General features: G+C 51.6%; 1 protein-coding gene across 5 annotated transcripts in view; it reads left to right on the top strand.

Annotated features, from left to right (window-relative positions):
* The window catches only part of ALPK2 (alpha kinase 2), a 126181-nt gene extending 112208 nt beyond the window's left edge, over positions 1–13973 (top strand). For 3 of the 5 annotated variants that reach the window (XR_014074948.1, XR_014074949.1, XM_081562968.1), the window contains one exon: positions 13198–13973. Coding sequence is in view for 2 of the 5 variants with exons in the window: in XM_081562968.1 (XP_081419094.1) it covers positions 13198–13414 (217 nt within the window). In the remaining 3 variants the exon portion in view is untranslated. Of the gene's footprint in view, positions 1–12683; positions 13108–13197 lie in introns of those variants that run through there. The other 2 variants (XR_014074950.1, XM_081562969.1) reach the window with 1 other exon arrangement.
* Positions 13974–16561: the final 2588 nt, after the last annotated feature.

Raw genomic sequence — 16561 nt, 5'->3', positions numbered from 1 at the left:
GACGACAGATGTTCGTGGGATGAATTCAGTTCACTTCTCTCACTTACCTAAAATATTTATGGACTTGGTTCTCCTAAGGAGACACATGTGGTTTCCTAACTTTGAAACAAATAAGATCTCTGAATATATTTCAAAATGATCCGCAGGAGTGCCATGGACGGGGTGAGGGGGAATGCCAGCATTATTGGGAATTTTTTTTCACTAGGTATATTCCATTTTTCTACACTTAATATTTTGACTATTAGGAGCTTCTTTAAAATTTTGTGCAATTGAATGCGGTGAATTCAACTTGTATATTTTTAATGTATTTTCCCTGAGTGTGTGCTATGTCACTTCAGTCATGTCCGACTCTTTTGCAACTCTATGGACCAAACCTGCCAGGCTCCTCTGTCCATGGGATTCTCCAGACAAGAATACTGGAGTGGGTTGCCATGCCCTCCTCCAGGATCTTCCCAACCCAGGGATCGAACCCACATCTCTTATGTCTCCTGCATTGGCAGGTGGGTTCTTTACCACTAGCACCAGCTGGGAAACCTGTATTTTTCCCTGGACTCTTCACCAAATATTTAGTAGTACTTTAGGCGGCTCCCAAACTCCCGTGGTGGTGACTGATTAAAGGGCAGATGACTACGGAAGGGCTATGACTGATGACTCCAGTTGTTATCAGTGGTGTTGATTTCCTAACTTAGGGTATCGCTTTGCTCACCATGGGGTGAGCAGCGCCCAGATGGCTCTAAGATCACGTTTTACTGGAATATCTCTTGAAAAAAAAACAAAAAACGGTCTCTCTTCACTCCTTTGCTTGACCACCAGTGAGGAGAAAGCCATCTATTTGTGCTTCTTTGTGAAAATAGAGCTCTGGGTCAGAACTACCGGGCTTTCTCCCACTGCTGATGTCCTCATGGACTAGGACCATTTGTAAGGAGGAGGAAATGGGGTGGGGGGCAAGTGAGTTTTAGAAGGGATGGCTTGTGTTTTACAATAGAGGCTCTGTTATGGTTCAGGCATGATGAAGCCAACAGATCAAGAGACAATCACCGTTGAATAGAGTTTGTTACTCAGTTCCCAAGAGGAAAGGGCTCGCCAGACACCATGGTGGGGGGCCACACAGGGAAGCCCCAGGGTTGGTCAGGAGGCAGAAGGAGGGGAGGGGAAAACATGGGTGAGAGCTTAGAATTGACTCGTCTGTAAATTTCCAGGAGGCTCTGGGGTGTCGGGCTGGGTGGCATTGTCCGGTACCCGCCCTGTGGTGATTGGGCCACTACCCACCTGCACCAGAGTGTGAGACCCAGTAGAGGAGATGGTGGGAGTGGGCTGCAGGTTGGTTAGTTGGCCTATGTGAGGCGTTCTAGAAGGCCAGTCATTGTCTCTAGGAATTGGCTGACCCCAGCAGGAGGAGCCGCCATAGGGCCCGCAGCGCTGCAGATCTCAAAGCATCAGAAATACAGACGATAAAGCAGCATGATTGTCAGAGCTCACTCTCCTGCAGCTGGGAGCAACGTGTTTACTTGAGCTTTCTGGTTATTTCAGACCATTGGCAGTCCTCTAGCAAGTAGAATTTTCAATTAGTATATGAAGGATGGAGAAAAGGGATTTGAGAAAAGTAGAAAGGGGATCACTTTTCTAACCTCCAGATCAGCAAGTCTGATTCATGAAGTTCTCAACAACTACACAGAAGCTTTCACTTTTCTTTTAGAACAAAGTTGCAGCTTGACTATGTTCCTGCTCAGGATCATAGCATTTTGCGGTAGAACGATCTCCATGCTGCACCCCCACTGCTGACCGGAGCCCTGTCTACGAGTCAGGGAAGTGGGTCCTGGCCTTGGGCTTGTCAAGAGCGTATGTCGGGGGTGGGTATGATGTAGTAGTGAGAGCAGGGGTTATTTTAAAGACTTGGGTTCAGATCTTGGTCCTGCCACCTACTTCTGATTCTCCCATTGGTAACCTTGCTTCTTGGCATCATAGACATTTGGCCCAAGTGATGAAAGGGATGACAGTACATCCTGGTTTGCCCAGGACAGTATCATTTCATGCCTGCCATCCTAGCATCCTGTCTAGTTATTTGTCCTGAGCAACTTTCCCCGCTTAGAAAATGTATGGTGCCCCTACTTATTTATGAAGAGATTTTCCTGGACCTCAGAAGAATTTCCCAGGTTAGACCTTTCCTTCACAGGCATCATGTTCTTTGTAGGATATGGCGAATCCAGGCGTCACGCAGACCTGCCTTGAGTGCTGGGTTCTTGTCTCACCGGCTCTGTGGACGTGAGGCTTGACCTTCTCAAAGCCACCGAGGCACAGAATGGGGACACAGGGTGGTCCTGAGGATCCCCCAGCTCATCTGCATCCCGTCCCCGAGGCTCAGTATGTGCTTGATAAACACTGGTTTGCTTCCCTGGCTCATGCCCCAGCCTGACCTCAGAGTAGGCGAATTCCATACCATTATTTAGAACTACTTTCCACCAAAACAAAGCAGAAACCTGCCCAAGAAGTTTCAAAAACTAAGACAAGCATAAGAGTGATGATTTAAGACATCTTTTAAAAAGCATCTTTACAGCTTCTAGGAACATGGACCTTTTTTCTCGTAATTTAAAAAGAAATCCAACCCCTTTGGTTTTGTTCTCAGCTTTAATGTGACTTATCTGGCCTGGGACAGCTGCCCAGCACCCATTAGAGCTGAGAGCTGGAGCCCAGTGCAAAACGTTGTCTCTTAAGTGTTAGTTACTGCCTCCTCCCTGAAGAGGGGGTGGGAGAGAAGGGAATTCTGAAATGTCTGAGAAGTGTTAGATATTAGGGGTATTAGATCATCTTGTCCATTGTCTCTTTAAACTTTTATTTAAACTTTTGCAGTCACTTTTTTTTTCTCTAAAATGTTTCTTAGCTCAGCTTGAAAAACTAACAGAATAGGAATCTTCTCTGATCAGGCGGGGTTTGGGAGGTCTCTTTGGAGGTCCCTGGGGGCTGTGTCCATCCCATCTTCTTTCTTCCCAAGGACAGAGCAGGAGGTGCAGGGAAAGGGGACCGCCTGATCACAGGCTGCAAGGGGTTCCCAGGGCCAGGAGGTGCGATTCCACTGAAGGAACTCGAGTGAAATCAGCTGCAGAAGGGAGCCAGGGCAGTCAACGCGAGAGATTGGGGGAAGAGTTTCAAGCACAAAGGCAGCTTAAGCAGACAGCAGTCTGTGTGGGACACAATCCCGAACAGGGGAGGGAAAGGCTGGGGAGCCTGGCAGGTGTCAGAGGCTCCGGGGAGCAGGAGGCGTGGCCAGGCACCGAACACCTTCTCCTTATGCTTAGCAAGCCCCCAGGGCAGGCTCCCTGCATGCGTGCTGGAGACGGTGAGTTCGTCCCCTCTACTGAAGCCCAGGGACGGGCACCCCCATCCTGAGAAGCAGTGCTCCATGTGGGCATCGTTACTGTGTCCTTTTAATCACGTTGAAAAGAACACCAGACGTGGACGGGAGAAACAGTGACGAGGCAAATCTGGCTTTAATAATTATCTATAATAACTTTAAACCAGAAATTAAAAAAATCTCCCAAATTTAGGCTCCATGCTCTTTTTGGCTGGTGGCCAGGATCTTTTGCAGAAAGAGGAACTACTAGCTGATTAAAAGAAATTCCCCATGTCTCAACCTGAACCATATATTTGGCTGTAGACACCTCAGTAAATGACATGGCTTATTCTCTTGTTTAGTGATGCCAGGAGGTGTGAAACTATTTTAAGATCGCTTATAATATTATAAAAGAAAATAGGGGACCATCATGACTTATTCTAATGCAATTTTACCTGGTGGTGTGATCCTTAACACTGAAGCATGGAATATTCTCCTGGAATACTTAATACCATACTCCTTCAGCAGTGTTGAGTACCAAAACTTCATGTTACAATGTGTGGCAAGTAGGATTGCTTCAACATCTAATAATCTATTTTCTAGGCAGACCAAAGATACTAACCCCACTGTCGAACATATTTCTGATTTGAAAATTGCTCAGCCATTTAGAGTTCTCTGAAGGGTGAGAAGGAAAAATGCCTAATTCCATAACGTAAGACTCGGAAATTTAACCTAATCAAATCAAGGTCGGTGTAAGCCAACACCTGTTAGGGGAACAGAGCCGCACCTGTCTCTGTGGGTCCTGCAAACGCACACCTGTTCCCAGCCTGCCCTCCGAGTTCCTGGGGAGAAGGCAATATTGCCATCCAGCCAGCAGAGGACGGCAGAGCCAACGCTTTTGTCCCCATAATCTCTGCCCCAAAAGCCCGCTTCATGTTGGTGAAAGACAAAAGTACCTTGGACAGATTTCTCCCGAGTCAGTGAGCATTGAACCAAACTAGGGTCGCGATGAATAGGCACAGAGGATCCCCTCTCTGTGGCCACCAGGCCGTCAGCCAGTGTCAGGCCCGCAGGATCGTAGCGTGTGTCAGAGTCCCTGACTTGGGAACCAGGGCTGGGCAGAATCACGAATGGCTGTTCTTGCTGAGGGGCAGCCGTGAAGGGGACAAGGCACCCATATCATGGCGGATGCACGGTGAGGGCAATTCCGTTAGGAAACCAGGCCCGCCTGGCGTGAGTGTGACACCCCATGAGCCGTGAATCAGGAAAGATCAGCACAGCCTCCCATTCAGTCAGCTGAGGTCCAGAAAAACACCCTGCCCTCCAGCCAAGAGCAGCCCCCCGGGGAACCCTGCGTTGGGGGTGACGCCACCTGGGGTGCTTAACCCAGACTCAATCCTGAGACACCCCGATGCCCGGGGAGGAAGGGCCGAAACGAGCTTGTGGAGATGGGCTCCAACACTCGAGAAACACGCTTAGAACAGGCTTGAGGGTGTGGTCACGTGCATATGGGGCCATGTGCTGCATATGTGTGTGTGTGTGTGTCTGGGGGCTCTGGGCAGACTCTCCAATGCAACGCATGAGTCTGCCAGGAGGGGAGGAACAAGGGACTTAGATCAGAGTGTCCTGATGCCCTCGGTGCTCTGCACAGCAGGTCGGCGTCGCTGTAGATCCCGGGCGTTCTAGCTGACTCCCCAGCGCCAGGCTTCAGAGGACCAGCCTCCCAGGCCTAAGGGGCTTGATAAAGGTGCTTTCACACGCCCTGAATGCCCAACACCTGACCTCCGGTCCTGCCACCACAGTCTCCTCCTCTGGAAAGCACCCCGAAGCCCGTTTCAGATCCAGTCAAGCCATTAAGTAGCGGAGCTAGGTGGCCAGCGGCTGACCTGTTTGGCCAGTCTTTGCCGTCAAGGTGGTCTGGAGGCCCGACAGGAACACCTATTTTCACAATGTTTTTGCCAGTGTCAGCACTAGCAGTGATCCTAGTGTGTGTTGAAAGTCCCCTGGGCCGAGAGTCAGCCAGGAGGACCCAGACTCCATCCACACAGCGGGAGTAACATTGGCAGTCCAGCAGCCTCCGCCCAAAACCTTGTAAAGGACCATGGTGTGACTGGGATTGGAGCAAAGGGTTCCTCCTGCTCCCCAGCTCTGCTCACGAGTTACGCCACCGCTGGGTCCCCCTGGCTCAGGACCAGAGGAGCTCAGCCAGGCTCCTAGTCATTTCCAGATGCAGAGACAAGTCTGCACGGAAAGATCTGAAGAGATTGGACTCGAGACCACCCCCGCAGATCAGTGGGTGGATGCTGAGGGGGAAATGAACGAGGAGGTGATGGCTAAGAGCTGGGGTCACAGAGCGCCTGGGCCGATAGGGCTGGGTGAAGACCAGAACTGTCTGGAAGGAACCGCGGGGTCTCCTGGAAGGTCTAAGCAAAATGGTGGGGGCTCCTGGTTCCGGGGGTCGGAGTGAGCTACCGCTGGAAAGAGGTGTGGGGTGTGCGTGGATCTGAAGGCCGCGGGGAAGGCGCCTAGGGGGCACAGAACTCGGGGCAGAGCAGAGGACATGCGGAGGAGAGGCCCCTCCCCAGGGCTCCAGGCCTGCCCCAGGACGGCCCCCAGCCGGCCCCGCCCTGAACGTGCGGCCCCCACCCTGGAGGTCGGAGCCAGCCGTTTTGGGGGGCGTGGGAGACCGAGGCTCTCGCCCCCTGCCGGGACAGCCCTGAACTTCTCCGCGGGCCCCTCCGCGTTTGCAGGTGCAATGAGGGCGTGCCTTTGGGAGTCACGCTCGGGGGCCAGGGCCACGGGCGAACCTCAGGCCGCCTGTCTCGTGGGGTCTCGTCCCTAGTATGGTCCCCTCCTTGGCTCTCCTGGAGCCCAGCTTCGTGGGGACCGGACTCACGGCTTCAGGAGTGGACCTGGAGTAAATGGCTGGGTCCCCCTCTCCTCCCCGGGGTGCCTCTTTGCTGGCTCATCCCCAGCGCCCCCATCACAGACGCCCCCATCACAGACGCCCCCCTCGACTGGGGGTCCCTTTGAAGCCCGTCAGCACGGGAACCGTGTGAGCGCGGCTCTTCGCCGCCCCCGGCAGCAGCAGAGAACCAGACGGCGGGCGGCTGTCGCCCCCTTTCCCCTTGGAGCATTCTGCTTTTTCCCCCAGCCGGGGGTTGGATGTCAGGGAAGATAGTGCCAGGGCTGGTTTCCATGGAGGCGTCGTGTCTCTGGCTTTAGCGGCAGCCTGAGCGAGGCTGCGGAGGCGCCAGAGGGGCAGCGAGTGGGCAGGCGGGCGGGGCCGGCCCCCGAGGGAAGCAGCCGGCCTGCGTTCCCAGGGACGCGGGGCCTTCCGGGCTGTGTGGCCGTGAGCTCGAGGACACCCGGGAGGCCCGGAACCCCAAGAAGCAGGAGTGACCCCGGAGGCTCTGCTAGGTGGGGGACGGGGTGGCTAGACGAGGTGTGTGTGCGGGTGGGTGCTGAGGTCCGGAGGGAAGAGGGCAGCTTGGAGACAAGCGCAAAATGTAACTCCTGGGAAACAAGTTTAGCTTTGTTACACGTGTGTGTGTGCTATGCTTAGTCGCTCAGTCGTGTCTGACTCTCTGTGACCCCATGGACTGTAGCCCACCAGGCTCCTCTGTCCGTGGGATTCTCCAGGCAAGAGTACTGGGGTGGGTTGCCATTTCCTCCTCCAGGAGATCTTCCTAACCCAGGGATCGAACCCAGGTCTAGTGCATTGCAGGCGGATTCTTTCCCGTCTGAGCCACCCATCCCCACCCTCAAAGAACTCAGGACTTTTACAGCAGCATTTTTCACAGCAATCGTGTGAAAACAAGATTGCCATTGTCAAAGAATTTGGGGAAACCCCAACTTGGATAAATGTAGGTAGTTTCTTTAGTGTGAGACTTCACAGTGTCTTTACAGAGCCTGTGTGTAGTTCAAGTGCCCAAGGAAGCGAGGAGAGAGATGATATGGGATCTTTCATAACATTTACACCACAGATTTTTTTTTTCCCTGAAGCATCTTGTGAGACTCTTGGAACATACTTTGGGAAGCACTGACCACTCACATTATGAGCGACATAGTGTGGCTTATGACCTTCCAGAAGTGGCCTCTGGCCTCAAATCTCCCCAGGATGCCTGCTTTTGCTCAGAACATTCTCCGAACTCTTACCCATCTCTTCACCAGATAAAGCCAGAACTCTTACTCCTCCATGAGACAGCCTTAGAACCCAGTGCGGGGAAAATCGTATCCCTGCCTTACACAGCCCTTTATCACAGCATAATATTTTTTTTTTTATTTGTTCATATTTCTCTTTCCTATGCAAAATAGCCAGCTTTCTGGAAAAGAGTCACAAACCTTTATTTAATCCTGTTTAACCCCCTGCAGGAGAAGCCGACTCAGCTGTCAACTGGTGGTTTTGGTGTGAGTCCGGAAGGCCGCACCATCCATAATCAACATGAGAGGAAAGAGGAATTGTTTTTAAGCAGGAAGTCAGCCTAGCATGATTCCCACACATAGGAAGTGTTGCCCTAATCTGTGTAACCCTCAGCAAAATGCTAGCCAAGCAAATCCCACAAGCCGGCAGGAGAATCAGGCACCTCGATCAAGCTGGGGTCATTCCAGGGTCACAAGCATGGCTCAACATATGCGAGTCAGTGTCAGACAAAAGACACATGATCATAGACGCAGAAAAAACGTTTGATAGAATTCAGTATCCTTCATGATTAAAAAGAAACTCTTGCCAAAGTGGGTGTGCAGGGAGCATAGCTCAACATGGTAAAAGCCGTTCATGACAGACCCACAGCCAACATATTGCTAAACGGTGAAACGCGGAATAAGACTGTGTGGAGTAAAGGCAGGATATAGCACTAAATAGCTTCCTAGCTCCTCTGGAAGTGGATCGTGACAGTGTGATGTTTATGAGGTTGTATGACACAAATGTCAGGAATGAAAGATCTGTGTTCCAGTTTAAAGGTGTTTCTGAAGTTGAGGATGATATGAGATCATTCGCACTTTATTTTATCTCCTTGCTCCTCCAAAGGGGACCCTGGACCAATGGCATCAATGGGGGTTCAGAGTAGTTATTAATAGAAATGCAGGATTTCAGACCCCACTCCAGACCTACTGAATCCAAACCAGCATGTGAACAAGGCCCTTGAGTGATCTGTATGCCCCACTTCCGTCCAAGAGGCAAAATATCTAAGAAAAGACTCGATTGGATGATGTTCAGAATGAATTTATTGTTGCATGCCTGGAGATCATGAGAGAAGATGGATAAGTTAAAGTGATGGACTAGAAAATTATACTGATTTGAGGATAAGGATAAAAAAGATTCAGTTAATAAAATTCAATAGGACTAAGGTGTCTAAAAGTAGAAATGTGTGAGACTTCTCAAATGCAAGGCTATTTTATTTTTCTTTTGTATTAGGTTCCTTGGGCTTCCATAATGAATTACCACAAACCAGGGAGCTTAAAACAGTAGAAACGCGTCCTTTCCCGGCTCTGAAGGCTGAAAGCTCAGAATCGGGGCATCAGCAGCATTGGTTTCTCCCGGAGCCCCGAGGGAGGCTGTCCCCTCCTCTCTGTGGTTCAGAGTTGGCGCCATCCCCGGCCTTCCTTGCCCTGTAGGAGTGGGGCCCCCATCTCTGCCCTCCTCTGGCTCAGAGTCGGTGCCATCCCCGGCCTTCCTTGCCCTGTAGGAGTGGGGCCCCCATCTCTGCCCTCCTCTGGTTCAGAATCAGCGCCATCCCCGGCCTTCCTTGCCCTGTAGGAGTGGGGCCCCCATCTCTGCCCTCCTCTGGTTCAGAGTCGGCGCCATCCCCGGCCTTCCTTGCCCTGTAGGAGTGGGGCCCCCATCTCTGCCCTCCTCTGGTTCAGAGTCGGTGCCATCCCCGGCCTTCCTTGCCCTGTAGGAGTGGGGCCCCCATCTCTGCCTGCCTGGCCCCTTGCTGCTCTCCCAGTGTGTATCTTCTCAATAGACACCAGGAATATTGGATCAAGGTCCCGCTCTTCCCCGGAATGACCTTATCTTAATGGCATCTGCCCGGTCACTAGTTCTGAATAAACCTCTCTCTTGAGGTTCTAGGAAGGACATGACCTTAGGGGGATACTATTTACCCCACTACGTCCATCCAGCATGAGCAACGGTGGCGAGCGTCTGCAGCGGGGACCTGACGGGGGAGGTGTCGTGATGAGAGAGGTGTGGTCCCCTCCAGTCCTGAAGGTGGTGTTTGGCTGCAAGGTGGACCACAAGCCTGTACTCCCTACTTCTTGGGTGTACAACTGCTTGCTGTGATTGAACTCGTGTCCTTGGAAAAACTCTGGGGTTGCCAGTCTAAAAACACAAAGAATGTGGCCCTGTTTTTCCCCTAAGCAACTAAGTCAATGTTTTAAAAATTTTGCTTATTTTTCTTCTAAGCAACTACGTCTGAGAGAATAGGAGGTCAACTAGAAGCCCAGCATCCCTGGCTGAGATAGAGACCAAACTGTGAAAGGAGACAGGCTTTGAATCCTGCAGACGCCAGGTCGCAAAAATAGATGAACTGAGATGGCTGGGGTGGGCCGTCCTATATCACCTGGGAGGCCCAGGTGAGGGACCAAAATTGGAGAGAGAATGGGAAGTTTAGCAATGGGATCTGGCGATGCCCTGGGCTGAGATGAGTTAACGCTGAGGATGAGGCAGCATCCATTCATCCATTCCCTGGACCTTTATTGAAAAGCCTCCCCTGGACAGGTATTCTGAGCATAAGGTAGCATCCTGGGAGAGATCACAGTCTGTACACAGAAAGGTGTACCCTGAATTCTGAGAACTGGTTGTAGTTCTCACAGAGATAGAAGGAAAATTTGGAGAGATGTCTTCTCATGGTGTCAGAGCCGGGGAGGCTGCACAGACGTGCACTCAAGCTGGGGCTTGAAGGGAGCTGGGGGCTGCGTAAGGGGCTCCTTGATTGAGCAAAGCTGCTTTCACTCTAGAGCTTTGCCCTGCCTGCACATGGCCTTCTGCAAATACAAGCAGCCCCAGTCTCTGCTGCCTACTCTGACTTTCCCCGAGGACTCGAAAGAAGGTTAGAGATTCCTGGGAAGAGAGCTTGGCTCCCAGGGGCTACTCAAGAAGGCTGACAGAGCCAGGCTGCCCAGAAGTCCTGCTCCTTTGTTCAGACTCAGCCGTTTTCCATTTCAGAGGTGGGACCCATTATGTCGCTATAAGGGCTTGCTTGTTATGCAGCATAGTGGACTTGGCTGCCAGGTTGGGCTTAAGCGACTAGCGAATTTTCTGGGAGGTCACAGTATGAATTAGTGATTCTTCTCTGCAGAGAGTAGGTATTGTCAGTGTTGACAAGCAAGCCTCAAGACCGCCTTAGACAGATGACTGTGACTTGTTTCCAACGTGCTTAAAAAGGGAAGCTGCTCTTGGCTTTGATAATCCCAGTTTGTCTGGGAAGCTCAGTTTATCAGCATGAGACAAGCAGGGCTTCCCATCCCATCTGACAGTCACAGGTCCAGGGGGCCTTGCATCCTTCCAGGGGATGTTCAGGCACCATGGAAACGCAGGCCGGATGACATGGTTGGCAGTGGCATTTTTTTTCCTACCCTGCCAGAGTCAGCACCTGTCTTGGGCTGACTTTTCTTTCAATGGAGGAGCTTGGCTTTTAAAAACTGAGTCATTTTTCACAAGAAAATAGACTGTGGGCCCCCAGGGAGGCGGGGAAGAGCCGGTCCCCCCACAGGCAGGAAGAAGGGGCAGGCTGGATGGAACGACTCACTGATGCTTCAGCTTCAGAAATAAAAAGAAACCTTTCACGCCCCAAACAGCTTAAAACCCAGCTTGGATTTCCTAGGGAAGAACACACCAGTCCCAGCCCATTCATTTCTGCCCGCAAATGAAGGAGGCCCAGCTTCTTGAATCGTATTAGCTACAGACTCAGCATGAAGCCAGCCCTTGCAGACTGTCTTCTGCCGATCTGTGTTTGGCCCGATTAATCAAACTCGGCCAGAACTCGCTCACACCCAGCAGGACCCGTTCCCTAGGCAGGCAGCCTGTGCGGTCGCGCAAGTCTCCACACTCAGAGGGGTGCTGAGCTTCGTTTAATACACGTTCCACTGTTGTCATCTTGAAAGTCTTAATTACTGCCCAGGGAACCCGTGTTTTCAGTTTGTGCTGGGCTTTGCAAATTGTCGATGGTCTCCTATGCCACCCACACCCCTGCCTCCCTCAGCACATCTCAAATCCTTCCATCTCAGCTCCAGCATCGCCTCCACATAAAGTCCCCACCAGCTGCACCAGTTAGAACACTGACAATTATAACACAGCCTGGCCGACATCAATGGAATAGCATCCGCTGCATGTCATGCACTGCCCTGGGTGGTTTGTATGGATTTTCTCCTTTCATCCTCTCAGCACCCATTTCTTGCTGGATCTTGGGGGGCTGTGGGGGCCTGGGAACCTGTCCATCCAGGAGGACATTCACCTCCCATGGTAGAGTTGTGAAAGCATAGTCTTTGATTTGAACATGAAATGTCCCAGCCAAGAGGAAGAGGAAGAGCCCCGAGACCACCCCAGGCTGGAGGCTGGCATGGCCCCTCTGGGAGCCACCAGACACAAAGGCCCAGGCTCTTCTCTTCCCGGGGAGAAGGAGCAGCATCACAGAAGAGCACCCACCTGCGGCAGGGAGACTCCGAGGGCCGCTCCCGGGTCTCCGCTCACCGCACTTGCATTGTTGTCTTAGGCTGGCCCCCCAGCCTCTCAGCCTGCACTCCTTCAGTGAAGAGTGGTTGGTGGTTTAGTCGCCAAGTCGTGTCCGACTCTTGCGCCCCCATGGACACTAGCCTGCCAGGCTTCTCTGTCCATGGGATTCTGCAGGCAAGAGTACTGGAGTGGGCTGCCATTCCTTTCTCCAGGTCTAAATTCAGTTTCTTCCAGCCCCGAAGTTCCAAGATGTCTTCATTCAGAACCTCTGGGTGGGATGGAGGGGTGATTCAGATCACCAAGAGATCTTCAGATTTTTATGGAGATGGTCCATCACTGGTCACTCGACTAAAAAGAGCTCTACATGGAATCTAGAAAAATGGCACTGATGAACCTAGTTGCAGGGCAGGAATATAGAGACTCAGATGTGGAGAACAGACTTGTGGGCACAGCAGGAGGAGAGGGTGGGACGAACTGAGAGGGGAGCACTGTCACGTATACACTACCACCTGTGAAACAGCTCGTGGGAAGCCGCCGTTCAGTGCGGTGAACTCAGCTCAGTGCCCTCTGATGACCTGGAGGGGAGGGATGGGGGGTGGAGGGACGGGGGATAAACGTATGCTCACGGCAGAAACCAGCACACCATCGTAAAGCAATTATCCTCCGATTAAAATTTTACAGATGCTGACATAGCAGAACGGTCAACCCCTAGGACATCTGTCTCATCACAGTCTTCAGTCTTTACTGCCCACGCCAACTGCTCGTTGCCTTTACTTCACTGCACAGGTTTTTTCTATCAATAGTTGTGTCAACCAACAGCCATCTGGCCTACAGTGGGAATAAGTATGGGCTTCCCAGGTGGCGCTAGTGGTAAAGAACCCGTCTGCCAATGTAGGAGACTTAAGAGCCTCAGGTTCAATCCCTGGACTGGGAAGATCCCCGGTAGGGAGGGCACAGCAACCCACTCCAGTCTGCTTGCCTGCAGAATCCCATGGACAGAGGAGCCTGTGGGGCTGCAGTCCATGGGGTCACAAGGAGTCATACATGACTGAAGTGACTTAGTACACACACGTACACAGAAATAAAATATATTTTCTGCACACCATGAGTTTCCCTGTTGAAATGTTTTTTTTTAATACAGGTGAAGAGTCCTGAATTTTTTAAAAGAATTGTTTCCTTCCACCCAAACTCACAGGTACAAAGGATTTAAAGGCAACTGTTCCATGACCTTCATTGATCAGTTTAAAGCCCTCCACCAGTGTAACAAGTACTGTAAAATGCTGGGGTTGAAGTCACTTCAGAACAACAGCCAGAAGCAGAAGAAGCCAAGCGTCGGGCGGAGCAAGATTCAGCCCAGCGCCACAGCCGTGAAGAAGGCGGCCTCTGGGAGCCCGGCAGAAAAGAAAAGCTAACGTGTCCTGTTAACTGATGGTCACTGGCTGGTGGCGGCACACCGCCTCATGGGTAGAAATCTAAAAACACCCCGGAGGGAACGCACAGCCTGTGGAGTGACGTGACCATCCTTTTTCCCTACCGCCTGTTCTCCCAGCTGCTTCCAAAACTGTCACCTGCTGTCTTCCCTGAGACGGTTTTAGAGCCGGCTTGGTGACCAGACTTACGGGAGACCGGATCCACCGTCAGTCTCAAAGAAGTCCATCTTTGCAGCCTTTGCACGACCTCACGTTATGTGTCTGTCTGCATGTGACTGCCGTGTGGCAGACCTGCTCCCCCGCAGGGCCTGTCCACAGCCCCATCCCTCGCCAACCGCCTTCTAACCTCGAGGATTCCAGGCGCATCCAACTGCTACATCGACAGAAAATGTGAATCCCGTCACTGGGTCGAGCTGTCGCACTGATGTAGATGATGCTGTTGTAGCTGGAGGCGGCTTTCGAAACGTCAGGCCGTTTCCCATCAGCACTCACACATCCCGTTATAACGTTCTGTTTAATTAAACTCATCTTTAGATACAAAGCGTAAGATGCAGGTATTTGCCCAGACACTTGTTCTTCAGAATTTGTGCCATATTTCACCTTCCCCCAGGCTTTTAGTAATTTCCTAATACGTCTACTGGAGCACAAACTATTTTCATCTGTGTCTTCCCCCTGTTCTTATAAGCACTGCTTTCAGTTTAAGGCACTTTCTACCTTGCTCTCTAGCTCCAAGGTCCCTAAACCAAGGGCTGCCTGCCCTATGTGGGATTCTTCTAGGAGATGCTCTGAAGACAGTGCACTCACCCCAGAGAGAGAATGCCTCAGGCCCCAGCAGCATATTGTTACTGTCTAATTCACAGACTACTTTTAGAGCCGTTTTAAGTGTATGAAAATGAGTGGGAAGTATGGAGGCGTCTGGTATGGTCCCTTCCCCCATTCCATATTTCCCCCTATTATTAGCTTCTTACATGGGTGGTGATACCTTTGTTATGATTGAGGAACCGATATTGATAGGTGACAACTCATTCAAGTGCATAGTTTACATTTCCATCCACGCTTGCGGCTCACACTCTCTGGTTTTGGCAGGCACATGATGACATGTGTGCAGCAACACACAGGGTCATTTCACTGCCCTGAACATCCTCTGCGCTCCACCCATTCCTGCCTCCTTCCCCGGAGACCCAGCTCCTGGGAGCGACTGGTGGTTTTACTATCTCCATACTTTTGCTTTTTCTGGAAGGTCACATAGGAGGAGCCCTACAGGATGTCAGCCTTTTCAGATAACTGGCTGCTGTTTAAGATGATTCAGCCACTCCCTGACTGTACCTGGCAGGATGGTTAGGCCTCCTCCTCTGAGGAGGGGGCTCCTCAAATTGAATAGCGGACACGGACACCCTGGGGTCTTGTGAAACGCAGGCTCTGATGCTGGGGGCCTGGGACTCTGCATTCCCATCACATTCCCTGGGAATCAGCGTGCCGGCCGGGGACCACACTTGAGGGGGCGGGGGGCTCTGGATCACGGGGAGGAGGATCCTGAAATGGTGAGGGGAGCAACGAGACCTAGAGTTCCCCAGGCTGGTCGGCTGGAGGAGGCCCCCATCTCCTTGGATTCTGGGAGGCGGCGGCCTGGGGCGGGGCAGAAACGCGGCAGTGATGGGGGGGAGGGGAGGGTCGGCCCTGCCGGCCTCGCTCGGTGGTGCAGCGGGATTGGGTAGAGACTCCCGGATGCTGCCGCTTGAAAACGCTGCTCCCCGTGCGCATGGGTTTAGCTAAAAAAAGAAAAAGAGCATAGATGTGATTTTTGTTTTGAAAGGGGATTTGAAGGAGCAAACACTGCAGCTAGTCGCAGCTCATCTTTTCAGAAAATCTGCCATCTCCAGTCTTCTTCTGACGTGACTCCCCCAGCTACAGATTATAAAACGCTAATTTTTCTACGAGGCTGCCTGCAGCCTACTCTCCCCACCGAGATCCTGTGGACGTATTTGGCATTGGAGTTCTAGAACGTTCCATGGTAACAGGTCACAGGGCACATTTTGATTGAAGTTAGTGCATTATGTCAGTGTGAGTGTGAGCTAAGGGCCCTCTCTTTGGTAATTTTAACTATAAAAATATCAGTACTGGGACTTCGCTGATGGTCTAGTGGTTAAGAATCTGCCCTGCTATGCCGGGGACATGGGTTCGATCCCTGGCTGGGGAACTAAGATCCCACATGCCACAGAGCAGCTAAGCCCTGCACCACAACTAGAGAGCCTGTGCACCGCAAGGAGAGATCTCACATGATGCAGCTGAGACCTGAAGCAGCCAAAAAATAAATTTTTTTAAAAAAAATATCAACACAAGGGTTCAAGAAAACTCGGGAAAGGTGCATACTGGAAAAGTCGAGGTCATCCAGTAACCCTCCTGCCCTCCAGCTGGCTTTGAATTTGGACTTGGATACAGTTGAAGGGAAAGGATTTCCTCCCAGATTTGGCATTTTGCAGGCAGCCCATGGGGAGGCTTGGATGGAGCTGTCCCTGTCTCCTTTTATGGATGCTCAGATTATTTTTCAAAGTGCCTTTATTGTTTGTTGGAATCTGATTTTGTCTGTCTATAAACACTTGGAGAAGTGGTGCCTGCAGTGGGGTTTGTCCCAGCCAGCGCTCCCGGGGATGGCCTTTGTGGGGCTGTGTGGCCATCTGTCCAGCCACCCAGACCCTAACCTTCTGTTCTGAGATGAAAGGCAGCTTTCCTTGCACAGTGAGATAACAGGGTGTGTGTGCCCTGAGCTCTTGGTTGTTCCAAGGTCTCAGAAATGCCCCCGCCCGTGCCATTATTCTAGCTTATTTTGCATCACATCCAGTTCTATGTTTTTTTTTTTCCCATTTGTCTCCGGAAGTGTGAGATGTTAGGTCTATAAACACAACAAACGCTCAACCCAGGACCCAGCTGGGACAGCCTGGTGGGTCCAGCTGGGGATTTTGTGCCTGATGCCCACAAGGTGGTTATACACGTGGAAGCATCTCCTTTTCCTAAAGGGCTCAGCTGTGGAGCTCCGTGATGGGTAGACAGACGACGATAAATGAGCACTTCGTTCAAATGAGCTTGTGCTTTCAACAGCTGGTTTTATGAGGATGGCAGGGAGATGAGGAC

The sequence above is a fragment of the Giraffa tippelskirchi genome, chromosome 14, assembly GCF_054371585.1.
Source record: "Giraffa tippelskirchi isolate mGirTip1 chromosome 14, T2T-mGirTip1v1.2.pri, whole genome shotgun sequence".
Classification (NCBI taxonomy): Eukaryota; Metazoa; Chordata; class Mammalia; order Artiodactyla; family Giraffidae; genus Giraffa; species Giraffa tippelskirchi.
Note: the sequence above shows the minus strand (reverse complement) of the source record. Positions and strands in the feature narration are given on the sequence as shown.